This window comes from Trichechus manatus, unplaced genomic scaffold (genome assembly GCF_000243295.1).
Source record: "Trichechus manatus latirostris isolate Lorelei unplaced genomic scaffold, TriManLat1.0 scaffold00040, whole genome shotgun sequence".
NCBI classification, from domain to species: Eukaryota; Metazoa; Chordata; class Mammalia; order Sirenia; family Trichechidae; genus Trichechus; species Trichechus manatus.
In genome coordinates, this window is record NW_004443976.1 from 19,085,174 (window position 1) to 19,099,387 (window position 14,214).

At 45.0% G+C, this 14,214-nt stretch overlaps 1 protein-coding gene across 1 annotated transcript; it reads left to right on the forward strand.

Moving 5' to 3' along the window:
* The first annotated feature begins 7,726 nt into the window (after positions 1 to 7,726).
* Positions 7,727 to 14,160, forward strand: TIMM22 (translocase of inner mitochondrial membrane 22). Its single transcript, XM_004376169.2, has 4 exons — positions 7,727 to 7,990; positions 10,167 to 10,363; positions 10,806 to 10,878; positions 12,353 to 14,160. The coding sequence occupies exons 1-4, from the start codon at positions 7,753 to 7,755 to the stop codon at positions 12,427 to 12,429; spliced, it is 585 nt and encodes a 194-aa protein (XP_004376226.1). The 5' UTR covers positions 7,727 to 7,752; the 3' UTR covers positions 12,430 to 14,160.
* The last annotated feature ends 54 nt before the right edge of the window (positions 14,161 to 14,214 follow it).

The following is a 14,214-nucleotide window of genomic DNA, read 5'->3' on the forward strand; positions in this document are numbered from 1 at the left end:
AAAAAAAAAAAAAAAAGCAAGAAAATTAATTTTGGGGCTCAACTTAAAAAAAAAAAAAAGTTCTCATTCCACATATTTCAAGTGATAATTGATTTGATGAAATTTCAGTTCAAAGAGAATACTGATCCCACTTATTAGGAATTCACTCTAAAGGATTTTACCAGTAGGTTAATACTATATTACAGTTTTTACACCTGGGTTTTCTTTTCCTTTTTTAGAAGCTGATGTTCTGAAGCAGATCCACTGAGAAAGGAAATTGCTTGATAGAGAGGTGAGTGAAATAAAATATTGAGGTGAGATTTTTTTAATATAAATTTTATTTATTTTGTTGTTGTTGAGAATATACACAGCAAAACATACACCAATTCAACAGTTCCTACATGGACGATTCAGACACTGATTACATTCTTCAAGTTGTGCAACCATTCTCACCCTCCTTTTCTGAGTTATTCCTTTCCATTAACATAAACTCTCTGCCCCATAAGTTTCCTATCTAATCTTTCAAGTAGCTGTTGTCAATTTGATCCCATATAGATAGATCCTGAAAGAGCATAATGCTCAAGGCAGACAATTTTTACTAGCTAAGCGAAACTATTGTTTGGTTTTAAGAAGACTTCAGGGGATATTTTTGTTTTGAGATTTAAAGATTATCAATAGTTTCAGGGGTTCATCCAGTCTCCATGGCTCCAGAAAGTCTGGAATCCATTAGAATTTGAAATTCTGTTCTGTATATTCCCCCTTTAGATCAAGATTCTTCTATAGAATCTTTGATCAAAATGTTCAGTAAGGTAGGTGGGCACGGAGGTGAGATTTGAGAAGGATCAAGATGAAGGAAGGGAAAAAAGGGCCTTGTACTCGCTGGTTATAGCAGAAGTGTGATTCCTATCTTTCTGGCACCAACTTGATATATAACTTTGCAAAGTCACCATAATTGTTCTGCTTCCTTTTATCCGACAGCAAAGCAGGGTGAGTCTGGTCTCTAGTTCTTGAACCCTCCCAGCTCTTTTCTGAGCCAGAATGCAAAGTGCAAGAAAAACATTATACATGTTTCTATTTGCCTCTAATAATTTTCAGATCAAATCTCAGAGGTTAGATCTATTTTAGGAATATAACGTGTGCCTGAACCTCCCAATGGTCATTGATGTGACTCTATGGCAGAAATAGCCAAAGAATTGATTCATTAACCGAGTCTGAAGTAAATTCTAAAAATCCACCAGACTGCCAGACTGTGTGCCAAATTTCCAATAGTTTTTTTCTTGTAAGCAAAGCCAAAGCAACAGCACAAGATATAGTAAGCAAATCTGGATTGTTGGATATGGGTGTGTAAATAAACTTCCAAACAATTATGCTGTGGAAGAAGTCTGTCCAGAACATTATGATCACCCACCAGAAGCTGGCTTGAATATAAGGAGATGTCACTGGAAATAATATAGGATGCCTTGGCTCTCACCATGGCTATCATAGGTCAAAGTCAAAAAGTACTAATAAATAATAATAGTAAATATTTTCTAACATTTTACACTTGACTGAGGACAGTGCACAAGTCAAAGAATCAGCCAAAAAGTCCAGATTCAGCTGTAAAACACTAAAGAACACAAACTATTAATGATTCTGAGTCATTACAGTACTTCTAGATCCAAAACGAACATCCAAAGCACACACCTGGGAATGGAAACGTTTGAATAAGAACTTCAACTTCGACTTCTGGCGCACCAGCTGTAAAAGCAACGACTGAGTGTAGATTTTATCCTGGCACGAAGAAGAATTTTGAGCTGGGGACATGATCCAATTTGTGTGTTGAAAGATCATTCTGTGGATGGTTTGAAGAGGAGCAAGGCAGGAGGCCTGAAGACTAATTAAAACCAAAAAAACCAAACCCACTGCTGTCGAGTAGATTCCAACTCATAGCGACCCTATAGGACAGAGTAGATCTGCCCCATAGGGTTTCCAAGGAGCAGCTGGTGGATATGAACTGCCGGTCTTTTGATCAGCAGCCGAGGTCTTTAACCACTGCGCCACCAGCGTGGCTATAAATCAGAAATAACAACAGCCCAAACTATGGCATGGCAATGGGTATGAAAAGAAAGAGATGGGTTTTAAAGATATTTAGAAGGTGTGGGGTGTGGGGTGGAAGCAGGAAGCAAGGAGTTTGTGAAGATTAATTAAGTGCATGGAAGTACCGTTCACCCACCAGAAGTGGTTAAGTAAGTTCTAATTTAAGTCCACCTGAACATCTTAGCTCAAGAACAACGTCGACACCCTCAATAAAAAGCCACACCCTCACAGGTGAGCCCTCTAGTCTGCCCCTCAAACCTGCTTGCCTGACCTTATCTGGGAGACTGATTTGGGGGTCTGATCTTTGCTCTCTAATTACCCCCTTGATGGGTTCATGATATTCCTTGCTTTCTAAGGCTTCCTCTAATGGGGCTTGAGGCTTCAGTGTCCTTTGCTCCCAGTTCGAGCCCAGAGTATTTCCTACCAACCCTATGCTGGGGCAGTAGGGATGGAGGGATAGGAGTTGTCCCCTAAAACCCAAGTTGTCCTCAGCATCCTCAGTCCTGGTCCTACTCTCAATCCTACAAATTCTTTTCATCCATATGAGGCAGCGAGGCCCAAGACACTCAATGCCAGGCTCTTGTTCTGGCATCTAACAAGAGGACAACCAGTGTTCCCTGCAGACTAACAGTGCCCTTGAGTGACAGGTGACTCAGCTGTGGCTAGCTAAAGAAGTTATAACACAAAATACAGAATTCACTGCCACAGCAAAACTGCACTCCTGCTGTGCTGCTGCCACTCCTAGAGAAGTTCCTTCTCAACCCAGAGGAGCACTGGGCCTTTCTCTTTCAGCTATGATAGTAATATCAGGTCACAGAAGCTCTGGGTTTGGGCAGAATGGTAAGTGGGAAGAGGGTACACCAATGGTTTTTTGCCTCGAGGGAAAAGTAGACCAATGAGTTCATTTAGGTCCAGCTCTTCCACTCTGCAAACACTCCCCGAGGCCTCCTAAGAAATCAAGCTCCAAGTCTGGTCCCCGCTTGGCAGGAGATGGCCATCTGTGCTGTGGCCAGGCCACTGTAGGACCTGGGAAGTTGAGTTCCTTACTTTGGAGCTAAATGAATGGCCAGGTAGGAACTGGCAACTTCTTTTTCCACAATTAACTCAAACCCTTGAACTCCAGCCCTTTGAGCAAGGAAAACTTGCTTTAAAGATAGAGATGAAACAGGCAGGGTGCTATCTACCTTCACTGCCAAAATTTTTTTCCCAGTCTGTAGGTTCTCTTTTCACTCTTTGGAAAAGTCTTTTGATGCACACAAATGTTTAATTTTTCGGAGGTCCTATCCATCTAGTTAATCTTCCGCTGTTTGTGCATTTTTAGTTATGTTTGATAGTCTATTTATGCTATAAATTAGGGCCCCTAGGTTTGCTCCCATGATCTTTATAGTTTTATGTTTTACATTAAGGTTTTTGATCCATCTTGAGTTAGTTTTTGTGTATGGTATGAGGTATAGATCCTCTTTCATTTTTCTGCAAATAGATATCCGGTTTTGCCAGCACCATTTGTTGAAGAGACTGTCTCTTCCGCATTTAATGGATTTCAGCCCTTTGTCAAAGATCAGCCAGCTTTCCATAGGTAGATGGGGCTCCTTTTATACTTCCAATAAATCCCCCCTTTTCTGCAAGCTGGCCAGGGACGGTTTCTGTTGCTTGCCCACGCCTTCAGAGATGAAGGAACAACTGACTGTCTCATGGCAAGTAACCAAGAACCTTGCTAGTACACGTTTGTCCCAAAGGGCTGCTAGCATACCACTGTGCTTCTCAAATTGCAAGCAGTTGCCTTGCATGCCAGAGCTTACATGGATTCGAGTGATCCATTTTTCTCCAAATACATCAAGTTTACCAGTAAACTTTCTGGGAAGAAATCTAGAGGACCAAGGGGAGTGGAAATTACCCTAACCTGGGATCCTCACCTGGAAAATCTGGCTGCTGTATGGGTGCCTGACCCGTAATTCCTTCCTAACCAAGTACTCCAGTCAATCAGGTCTGCAGGGCTTTTCGTAGCCCTGTGGTAAAATGAACACCCTGTCTTATGCCACCACATGTGAAGGCATTCAAGGTTTGTACCACCTCTTGATTCCTAAACACCCTGGATTTCCCTATACTCTGACCTACACTCCCCACATGAACATGAAGCCATCCTGGTGATGGTGGTAGATATAGTCACCACCTTGACATACATCAGCTCTTGCTCCAGCCCAGCTACAGGCACTTATTAATATCTTCTTCCATGAGTTTCTCAACCACCATATTTCCATCCTCAGCTCCTAGCTATCTTCTGGTTTTGGCAGACATTGGTCAAAGCCCTTTAAGTATAAATTTACTTGTCCAGTACCCACTAACTATAGTGAATCAGTTGGCTACTCAGAATATCTATGTGGTCATACCTCCTACCAGCAACAGGACTATTCAAACTAATCAATGTTACCAAATTCACACGCAACTCACTGCACTGCACGTCTCAACTTGGTCCTCCTCATTCCATTCCAACTCGTGGTATTTCTTTTACTCCTGGCTCCAGTGACAGCCAGCAGTCAGCTAGTACCTGAGAGAACTTCAGGCTGGCCGAGGTCTCCTGGACACCTAGGTGAGACACAATCAAGCTCTCCTCCAGTTCAACACACTACCCATCTGTGCTGCTACATGGAGTCCTTCAAGTGATGGATCATCAACTCAGAGTCTTCTGACTCTTCCTACAAACCTCCCTGTGAATCTAACTCATCTTTAACTGGTCCCTGTTCTCTCTGACCCTCTGAGATGCTGCCCCAAGCCTGTGTCCTTCTGATCAGTCCAGACAACCTGGGGTGGGGAACCAAACTGTAACTTGAGAGGTGCTAGATTCCCAACAATGCCATGGCCAGAAAGGGTCCCTACGCTTCTGGCAAAGGTTCAGCCCAGAGAAACAGACATGGGAAACCACTTCTCACTTTCAGAATTTTCCATCAGGTGACACTTGTTCCACCTATGGAGAGAGATGGGGGTGGGGTGGAGGTACCAGATCAATGTCTGCAACTGTTCCCACTCTACCCATGATTTCATGTACCCTTGCCTTAAGGAATTTCTCCATGTGCTGACTTGGATCTTGCCTGAATTCTGATGCAGACCTTTCCTTTTGGGTTTGGTTATTGCTCTCTAACTGGTCCCATGGACTAGGTATTTAGATTAGTCCTTGCTTCCCAAGGCCACCTTGCCTAGGGCTGGCTTGGGGGCCTGTCTCAATTTCTCTCAGATCTGACTTTGGCTCTTAAGACCTTAAGCATGAATATTAAGCATAAATCAGAGCCCTGAGACCCTCAGTCTTCTGATAGGGGAGGGTGGTTGGCAGAGTGTGTTGAGTTAGAGGTGCCTGTGAGAAATGTGTGGTTCTTGTGCTTACGAGAAAGGTCTAAGCTGGAGATAAAGATTTAGGAATCAACAATGCATTAGAGACGGTAGTAGAAGCCACAAATGTGGATGATATTGCCCAGGTAGAGTGCGCTGCATGAGGAGAAGAGAATAGAGGACGAAGCCCTGAGGGGTCGAACAAGTAAGGGTCAGGCAGAGGTGCCTGCAAAGAAGTCTGAGAAGGAGCAACTGGAGAGGCTGGAGCAAATCTAGAAGAGAGAGGCTCCCTTGAAACTCTGAAGAAACTTCCAGGAAGGAGGGAGTAGTCGACAATGTGAAATGTAGCTGAGAAGTCTAATAAAATGAGATCTGAATTAGATTTAACAACTGGTGTTACTGCAATAACGCGGATGGGAGCCGCCTGCCGCAATAGTCAATTCTGAGACGGAGGGGTGAGCAGCAAGATGTTTATTATATATCGATGTCTTAGTCATCTAGTGCTGCCATAACATAAATACCATAAGTGGATGGCTTTAACAAAGAGAAATTTATTTCCTCACAGTTAAAGTAGGCTAAAAGTCCAAATACAGGGCATCAGCTCCAGGGGAAGGCTTTTTCTCTCTGTCGGCCTTCTTCTCTTCAGTGTTCCCCCAGACTGGGAGCTTCTCGGCCCAAGGACCCCCGTCCAAAGACGCGCTCTGCTCCCGGCGCTGCTTTCTTGACGGTATGAGGTCCCCCGTCTCACTGCTCACTTCTGTCTTTTATATCTCAAGACATTGCCTCAGGACACAATCCAGTCTTGTAGATCAGGTCCTGCCTTACTAACACAACTGCCACCCATCCTCCCTCATTAACATCATAAAGGCAGGTTGACAACATACAGGAAAATCACACAGTACCAGGAATCAGGGCCCAGCCAAACTGATACATACATTTTTGGGGGGACATAATTCCAACCATGACAATCGATACATAGGAGACAGAGGGGAATAGATTCCTCCAAAAAAACCCATCTCCCGCACTGGAGATCGGCTGATGGCTTTTATAGGGACAGGATTATGGATCTTAGAAGTTTGTGTTAGTTTCCCCTTGAGGTGGTGATGTCTTAGATGAGTCAACCTTCTACTGGTATTCTTAGAGGTTATCTGGTGACATCCTTGGGGATTATCTGGGCTACATCCTTGGGGATTATCTGGCAACATCCTGCTTTTTCTTGTCACAAGATGGGTGCTTTGTTTGATTTTTCATTCTTAGATCATTATCACTTTTTTTTCCACCCTCCAGGGAGGAATATCGGTTAATCTTAAACCTTTTATAGAGACTGGAATGGGAGGGAAAAACAAAATCACGAGACAATGTGTTGGTTAGCAACTGGGAGTAAATAATAGTGAGCTAGGCCTGTGCAGCCTCTTCCACTGGGAAATCACTGGGAACCTTAGGAATAGCTCATTCAGTGGCCTGATGGAAATAAGCAGGGTGAATCATACGCTGTCTATGCTTGACAACAACATAGAGAACTTTGGGTACCAAAGACACATCTTCTCTGCCTATGTTGACTGGCTACCCTCACCACTTTCTAAGTAGAAGTCTGTTTATTTACAAGGGAGTCCCTGGATACTGCAAACTGTTAACATGCTTGGCCGCTTACCAAGGTTGGCAGTTTGAGTCCATCCAGAGGCGCCTCAGAAGAAAGGCCTTGATGATCTACTTCTTGAAATATCAGCCACTGAAAACTCTTAAGGAGCACAGTTCTACTCTGACACACAAGGGGTCGCCATGACTCAGGATCCACTCCATGGCAACTGGTTTGGTTTATTTACAAAGCACCTTCAATCATTTACATCTCAACGCCCCCAAGAAATGTACGACGCAGCCTCAGCGCCCTAATTGTCAGGCTGGAAGCCTCAAGCGCCCCCTGACGACGCCCCACGGCGCTGCAGCCTCGCGGGCACGCAACTATTCCTCATCCGCCAGTCAGGAGCTCCCATGTGCTCGGGATGAGGCCGGAGTGCGAGTGCCCACGCGAGGCTTTCCGGGAAATGTAGTTGGATGACTGGATAAGAACTACAAATCCCCGTACTCACCGCGCTGCAGCCCCGAAGATAGGGGCGCTTTCTGGTGAATCTGAATCTTGTTTGTCCGTGCCATTGGCAGTGCCACAGAAGCCTGATTAAATTTCTTAAGAGGCTTTTGGGAAACACGATAGCTGTTCTGCCAAGTGTTAACGAATGAACTTTGGCTTTTGCAGCGGGTAGTTGTTCGATGTGGCGAATCTGCCGTTGCTACAAAGTGACTAGGCGCTCAGGGCCCCGACAGAACGCTTGAGGAATCTGCTGCGAGAAGGACGCGAGGGTTGCTTGGGTAGCTACTGTCATGGCGGCGACTATCCCCGAGGCTGGGGCGTCGGCGCCTGAGGCGGCGGGTTCCCCCGAATCCCCACTGCAGTACAGCCTTCTTTTGCAATACTTGGTGGGTGACAAGCGTCAGCCCCGGATCCTGGAGCCTGGTAGCCTGGGTGGGATCCCTAGTCCTGCCAAGAGCGAGGAGCAGAAGATGATTGAAAGGGCGATGGAAAGCTGCGCCTTCAAGGCAGCGCTGGCCTGCGTGGGAGGTGAGGCGAGGCGAGTGGGACGCTTGGGAGGTTGAGGGCTTGGACGGCGGCGGGGGCCTCTGCCAAGAAGACCACGCACCTGGGAGGCGAGGGAACTATGGGCCTCGACCAGTTCAGTGAATTTTGGCAACGCCTCTTCTGTTCCTGAGGTTAGCTTTCACCTATGGAAATTGGGTCGGAGAATCGGATACTACTGTCTGGGCGTAGAGGTTATAAAGTGGTTGACTTCATTCACTCGTTGACTAATTAAATTCATTAATTTAAATAATAATTCAGTCCGTAAACTGTTAACTGAGCAACTAGCATGTGCTAGGTGGTGGGGATAGTGAGTGAAAGAGACAAGAGCTTTGTTCCTATGAAGCTAATTAAAATTAATATTTTAATATGTAGAGAGAAAAATATTGAGAGGGACCCTGGCAGAGAAGTGCTGCAGACATAGGGAACAGCAAATGCAAAGGTCCCTAAGGCAGGAACTGGCTTGAGGTTGGAAAAACAGAAAAAGACCAGTGAGACTAAATAGCAGTGAGCAAGAGGGAAAGAAGGCTGGACTTGGCTTTTTTTTTTTTGAAACTTTTGAGGGTTTGAGAGAGTACAGTATCTCTCCAGTGTGCAGGGTAGAGTTTGACCACATTTGCAGATGAGCTTAAATCTCATTGAGAGTGAAGGACATTTAAGAAGTGAACATATTGAGTATGCAAATTTGAAGTATAAAAAACCTGTTGCCTGGAGTCAATTCCGACTCATAGTGATCCTGTAGGATAGAGTACAACTGCCCCATAGGGTTTCCAAGGAGCAGCTGGTGGATTCGAAATGCCGACCTTTTGGTTAGTAGCCTGAGCTCTTAACCACTGTGCCACCGGGGCTCCATTTGAAGTGTAGTAAAAAGACAAAAGATCTTTTTTGGTTAGGGAGGGACACAAGAAGAGGTGAGACTGGAGCTGTATCTTGAAGGATTAAGAAAATGTAGGTAGATAAAGAGGAAGAGAAGTGTCATTTCAAGTTGAGGGTGGAGTGTGTTTCTCCCCCAGAACCGCTGGCTAGGTTTGAACTGCCAGCCTTTCTGTTAGCAGCCAAGTCCTTAACTGTTGAGCTGTTCGGGCTCCTTATTAGGGGACTAATTTTTTTTTTTCTCTTTTGAAGAGTAACAAGCAGTAATGAGTATGATGAATCAGAATGGAATGTGATGAAGGAAAGAAGAGTATAGGGAGGCCATATAGGAAGTTAGCTAGACTGGCGCTCCATGAAGGCAGGGACTGGGTGTTTGACTGTTCATCATTGTGCCCGACTCTAATAAATCACTTATATATTTGTTGAAATGGTGGAGTCTTTGTAGTACTCCAGAGTTGAAGTGATAAAGTGCCTAGACTAGGATGCTAATTGTGGACATAGACGGGGATGAACGTATTTGAAAATCTAGGAAGAAGGATTTTGCCCTATCTGATGACTGGTTGTAGAGGGAAGCAAAGAAGCAGTCAGATATGCCCCTGCAGTTTGGAGCTGGGGTGACTGGAAAGAAGGAGCCATAACACAGAAAAGTCTGGAGAGGAGGTACCCATGATTTCATTGAACATGTATTGACCTTGAGGTGATGAAAGGACATCCGTATGGAAATGTCCAGCAGGTTCAGAAAGGTCAGATGTGGACAGCAGTGTGGGCTTTGCCATTTGATAGCATTTGACCTTGGGGAAGTTGCTTAACTTCTCTGTACTTTGGTTTCTTCATCTATAGTATAGAAAGAAGAGGATAATGGTATTTACCTTACAGGATTCTTGTGAGGAGTAAATTAGGCAATGGCTGTAAAGCACCAGAGGGCCTGGCATATGGTGTTTACTAAACAACTGTAATGACTGCCACCATCTTTAAGGGAGTTATTTGCAAAAGTTGATAGCTGATCTTGAGGGTGGCTTAGTTACATATAAGAGAGTTTAGAGAGAGAACAGAAGGTTAAAGACTGAGTCTTGAGGAATGTTAAGAAATGAAAGGAGAAAAATTCAACAGGAGACAGAGAAGCTAGATCTAGGATTGTATAATTTGGAAATCAAGAGAGAGGAGAGTTTGAGCGGCAGAAGGGAGGGTGTCAGTTATGGCCACCCAAAAGGTTGTGTTCAAGTATGATCCCAATACAGTAAGCCAGAAAACAAGACAAAGAAATCTTCATCTCTGTGGTTTTTCTTAGGATTCGTCTTGGGAGGTGCATTTGGGGTGTTCACGGCTGGCATCGACACCAATGTGGGCTTTGACCCTAAGGATCCTTACCGAACGCCGACCGCAAAAGAAGTTCTTAAAGACATGGGGCAGAGAGGAATATCCTACGCCAAAAACTTTGCCATTGTGGGCGCCATGTTTTCTTGCACTGAGTGTTTGGTAGAATCTGTAAGTGTCTCCGCCATCTGTGAAATCCTTGACTGCTGTCACCTCACTACCTTTAAAAGGAAATGCTCTTAATGTCATTATTAGAAAGTGGATCAGAAATGTCAGATATATGCTAGATGGAATTTCCATTATATAATCCCTAGCGTAAACTTTTTTGGTGTGTGAGCTTATGATGTGGGCTATGATTTTAAACGTTAGACTTATTGGGCTACCTGAGAAGAGACTTTGATTCCTTCTCAAATGCTGCACTTGGTTTCAGTGCTCTGGTGCCACCTGCAGGAAGTATCTCTAAACATTCAAATTTTAGGAACTACACTTTTGAAAGAGAAAGGTTCCTTAGGGGAGGGACTAAATTAGCAAACCAGAAACCCTGTGTGTGTTTCCCGTGATCATCTCGTCTGACTTGTTTCTTTGGCTCTAAACTGCGCTCCTCAACCCACAGTACCGGGGAAGATCGGATTGGAAGAACAGTGTCATTAGTGGTTGCATCACTGGAGGAGCCATTGGTTTCAGAGGTTAGTAGACAATTCTCGAAGGGTTTTTCTTTGTGGCCTTGGGACAGCATGCTGAAGTTGACATTTCCAAACTTACAAGTGTTGCAGGGACAAGCCCAAGGCATATGTGGACACTTGATAGTCTTCCCTTCTGACAAATAAATCTACTTCTGTGTTAACTCAGTTTTGAAACTTGCTAGTATCTAGATCAAGGTTTCTTATCCTTAGCACTATTGATATTTTGGACTGGTTAATTCTTTGTTGTGGGGGGCTGTCCTGTGCATTGTACGATTTTTAGCAGCATCCCTGGCCCCTACCCACCAGATACCAGTAGCACTGTTTTGGTTGTAACAGCTGAAAGTGTCTCCAGACATTGTCAGATGTCCTCTGGTGGGCAAAATTGCACCCAGTTTAGAACCACTGATCTAGATCTATCTTAAAATAAAAAGAGCTGTCCCCAGATTGAAAATACAGGAGAAAACATGAGTAAGAACATCACCCAATAAGTAAGCACTGGAGTGGTTGCTAGTCAGGATGTTACAGAAGCACAGCCAGGTCCCATTCAGCCCTGTACATCCCGTTTGTCCACATACCAGGGCCTGCAGGACTTTCAGCTCCATGCATTCCAAGTGCTTAGACATTTTTCTTAATAACTGTGTGATTGTCGGTTTTAATTTTGTGTGTAAGTTGGCAGAGTGATGTCTTTCTGCAGTTGGAGATTGTTAAATTTCTACTCATTGAAAATCAAATACAAGTATTTAGAAATGTTAGATAATCAGTTGTAAACAAAAAAAGAAACAGACCAATTCCCAGCCATGTCTCCCCGCTAGCGTGTTCATCGTCTCCCATTAGCGTGTTCATCACGAGTTTGTCGTTTGGGCTCAGTGACTTGACTTTCCCGAGTAGTAGTATCCACTGCTGGGCCACTCGCCATCTGTTGTGCCCTGCCTTACCCAGAGCAAAGAGCCTGTTTGTTTTTCATCGTCTCAGAGCCAGGATGATTTGTTGTCATTAAAACCTGCGTTGGGTCCTCAAACAGCCATTTGTGATTTATAGAGTAACTTCTCCTTTGGTCTTCCCATCACTCAGCTTTGTCAGGGCCTCTTTGAGAAGCTCAGTGCCCTCCAGGACTGCTTTGATCACCTTCCCAGGAATTTATTCCATAAACAAATCCGGGTAAAAGGCCATATGCTTTCACTTGATTCCAAGGGCTGGTTCTCTTAACCAGTTTCCTGCCTGTAAGGGGCTATTTCCATGAGACTGGAAATACTAATTCTTTGGGATGAGAAAAGTTAAACGAATGTACGGTTAGATAAAGCACATTGGATTAGGTAGAATACACATACTCTTGAAGTTTTACAGATCTTTGATAGGTGGAATGACTTAGAACGATTCAGCTGGCTTCCTTGCATCTGGGGGTATGCAAACTTTTTGTAAAGCAGCCCAACCCAGCATCTGTCATCACAGTAATAAATCATTTCTGTTTGCTTTACAGCTGGCTTAAAGGCTGGAGTAATCGGTTGTGGAGGTTTTGCGGCTTTCTCTGCTGCGATCGATTATTACCTCCGGTGAGAGGCATTCCCCACAGAAGACGACAGCACCGGCTCAGCATCAGAGCTGTTCAGAGGAGGACAGTTTCTGCACCACTCCGGGGTACTGGCTTGACAGACTGAAGACATTGACTGTTCTCCCTCATGTAGCTGGTGTCATGAGGGAGCTGCCTGGCTGTGCTTTGCCCCGGCTTTCTGAGCAGCAACACTGCTGTTCCTGTAGCCCAGCAGGCTTGATGGGGGAGGTACTGTCAGGTTCTCCCCTGAGGGCAGATCAGGAGGTAACATGTTGACTTTTAGGAATTAATCTCCACCACGTTTCAGTGCTGACCACAGCTGGACCTTTGGAGGTTTGGTACTGTGGGGGCGCACAGGTTCCTTACACACAGCCAGGAGCTGTTCTGCCTTGGCCCTCCATACGGCCGTCCATCTTGCATATCAGGGCAGGGCGAAGTCAGTCCGTGCTGCCAACCAGTTACATCATTTCTGTTTAGCATTCTGCTATCCTTGTGGTGAAAAATAGATATTTATATTACAGTTTAAAAGCTTGGTATATTTTTATCTCCAAATTCCACAATTCCCAAAAAAAGTGCCAGGTGGCCCAGAGATTGAACATCTAAAGGGGAAGAGTGAGAAAGCTTTTGAGAAGTCTGGGATGTTAGATTCTAAGGGTTTGTAGACTACAGTGTTATCCTCACCAAGACTTACACTGGCCAGGCCTCACCCCACCCACCCTAAGGAGCCCAGCCTAGCCACTTCCTAGGCTGTACTGGAATTCCATGTATAGGCCCGATTGGAATCTTCTAACAGTCGCTCCTGTGGGCTGGCTGCTAGGCCTGCCTGCCTGCAGTGTGCTGAACCACATTGGTTTCATGATCTGATCACTGGACCAGGCCCAGCTCAAGGACACATGCGTGAAGGGCCCTGCTGTGGTCATCCTGATGACCAAACCACAGTAGCTATTGTTTATTTTAATATTAATGTTTTCGACTTGACCTAGTCGCGTTTTTCTGACATTAGTAGCTCAGCCTAATTGTGTACGATAAGCCTTTTACAAGTGGGATCTGCCACTGGCGCTTCCTGACTTTGGTGCTCTGGTGCAGAGATGAAACTGATGGCCTCAGGCTTTTGCTCCTGGCAGGGCAGGCAGGCAGGCCCAGCGGGGCCAGGTGATTCTGGCCATCTCCAGCCGGTGGTGATGTTTCTCCTTTTTTCCTACTGTATGAGAACTCCTCTGCCCTTTGTTGCTTTCTTCCCCCTTATCTGCTCTGTTTTCTAGCCCACCCACCTTTAATCCAAAGACTCAGCTTAAATGTACAGGCATCCCGAGTGTGTATTTGTATGTGAGTGATGATGTCAAACACAGCTGGTAACACTTTCCTCTGGCCATGGCTGCTGTTTACTTTGGAATGTGAGCTGGCACCCAGGGCTCATGCCCTTCTATGGTGAAGGCTGTGTAATGCCTGTGCCAGTCTCCTTGCTGCTAGGCTGGTTGGGGCAACCCCAGAGCTCTCAGAACAAATTTAGAAGTGTTTTCCTATACTGTCCCTAAATTACTATTAAACACTTTGAGAGCAAGGGCAGTCATAGTTCCACGTGGCATCTGTCAAAGTGCCGGGGCGCCCAGGATTCTGCCAGTCCATCTAAACATGGGACCAAGCACACTGAGCGAAGGAATACAGAACTGCTGGCCCTCGCCACTGCCTTGGAAAAGGTGAGCCCTGGGGCTGTGAGGAGCCATCAATTCAATAAACCCAGCATTGTCCACTTTGACTATTCAATCAAGAGAGGAGATGAATAGTTTCCT

Bases quoted from the DNA above. Each gene is read 5' to 3' on its own strand.
- TIMM22 (XM_004376169.2), top strand. From the start codon at position 7,753: ATGGCGGCGACTATCCCCGAGGCTGGGGCGTCGGCGCCTGAGGCGGCG. The intron at 7,991-10,166 runs GTGAGGCGAGGC...GGTTTTTCTTAG, and splicing joins AGCGCTGGCCTGCGTGGGAG to GATTCGTCTTGGGAGGTGCA. The intron at 10,364-10,805 runs GTAAGTGTCTCC...CTCAACCCACAG, and splicing joins CTGAGTGTTTGGTAGAATCT to TACCGGGGAAGATCGGATTG.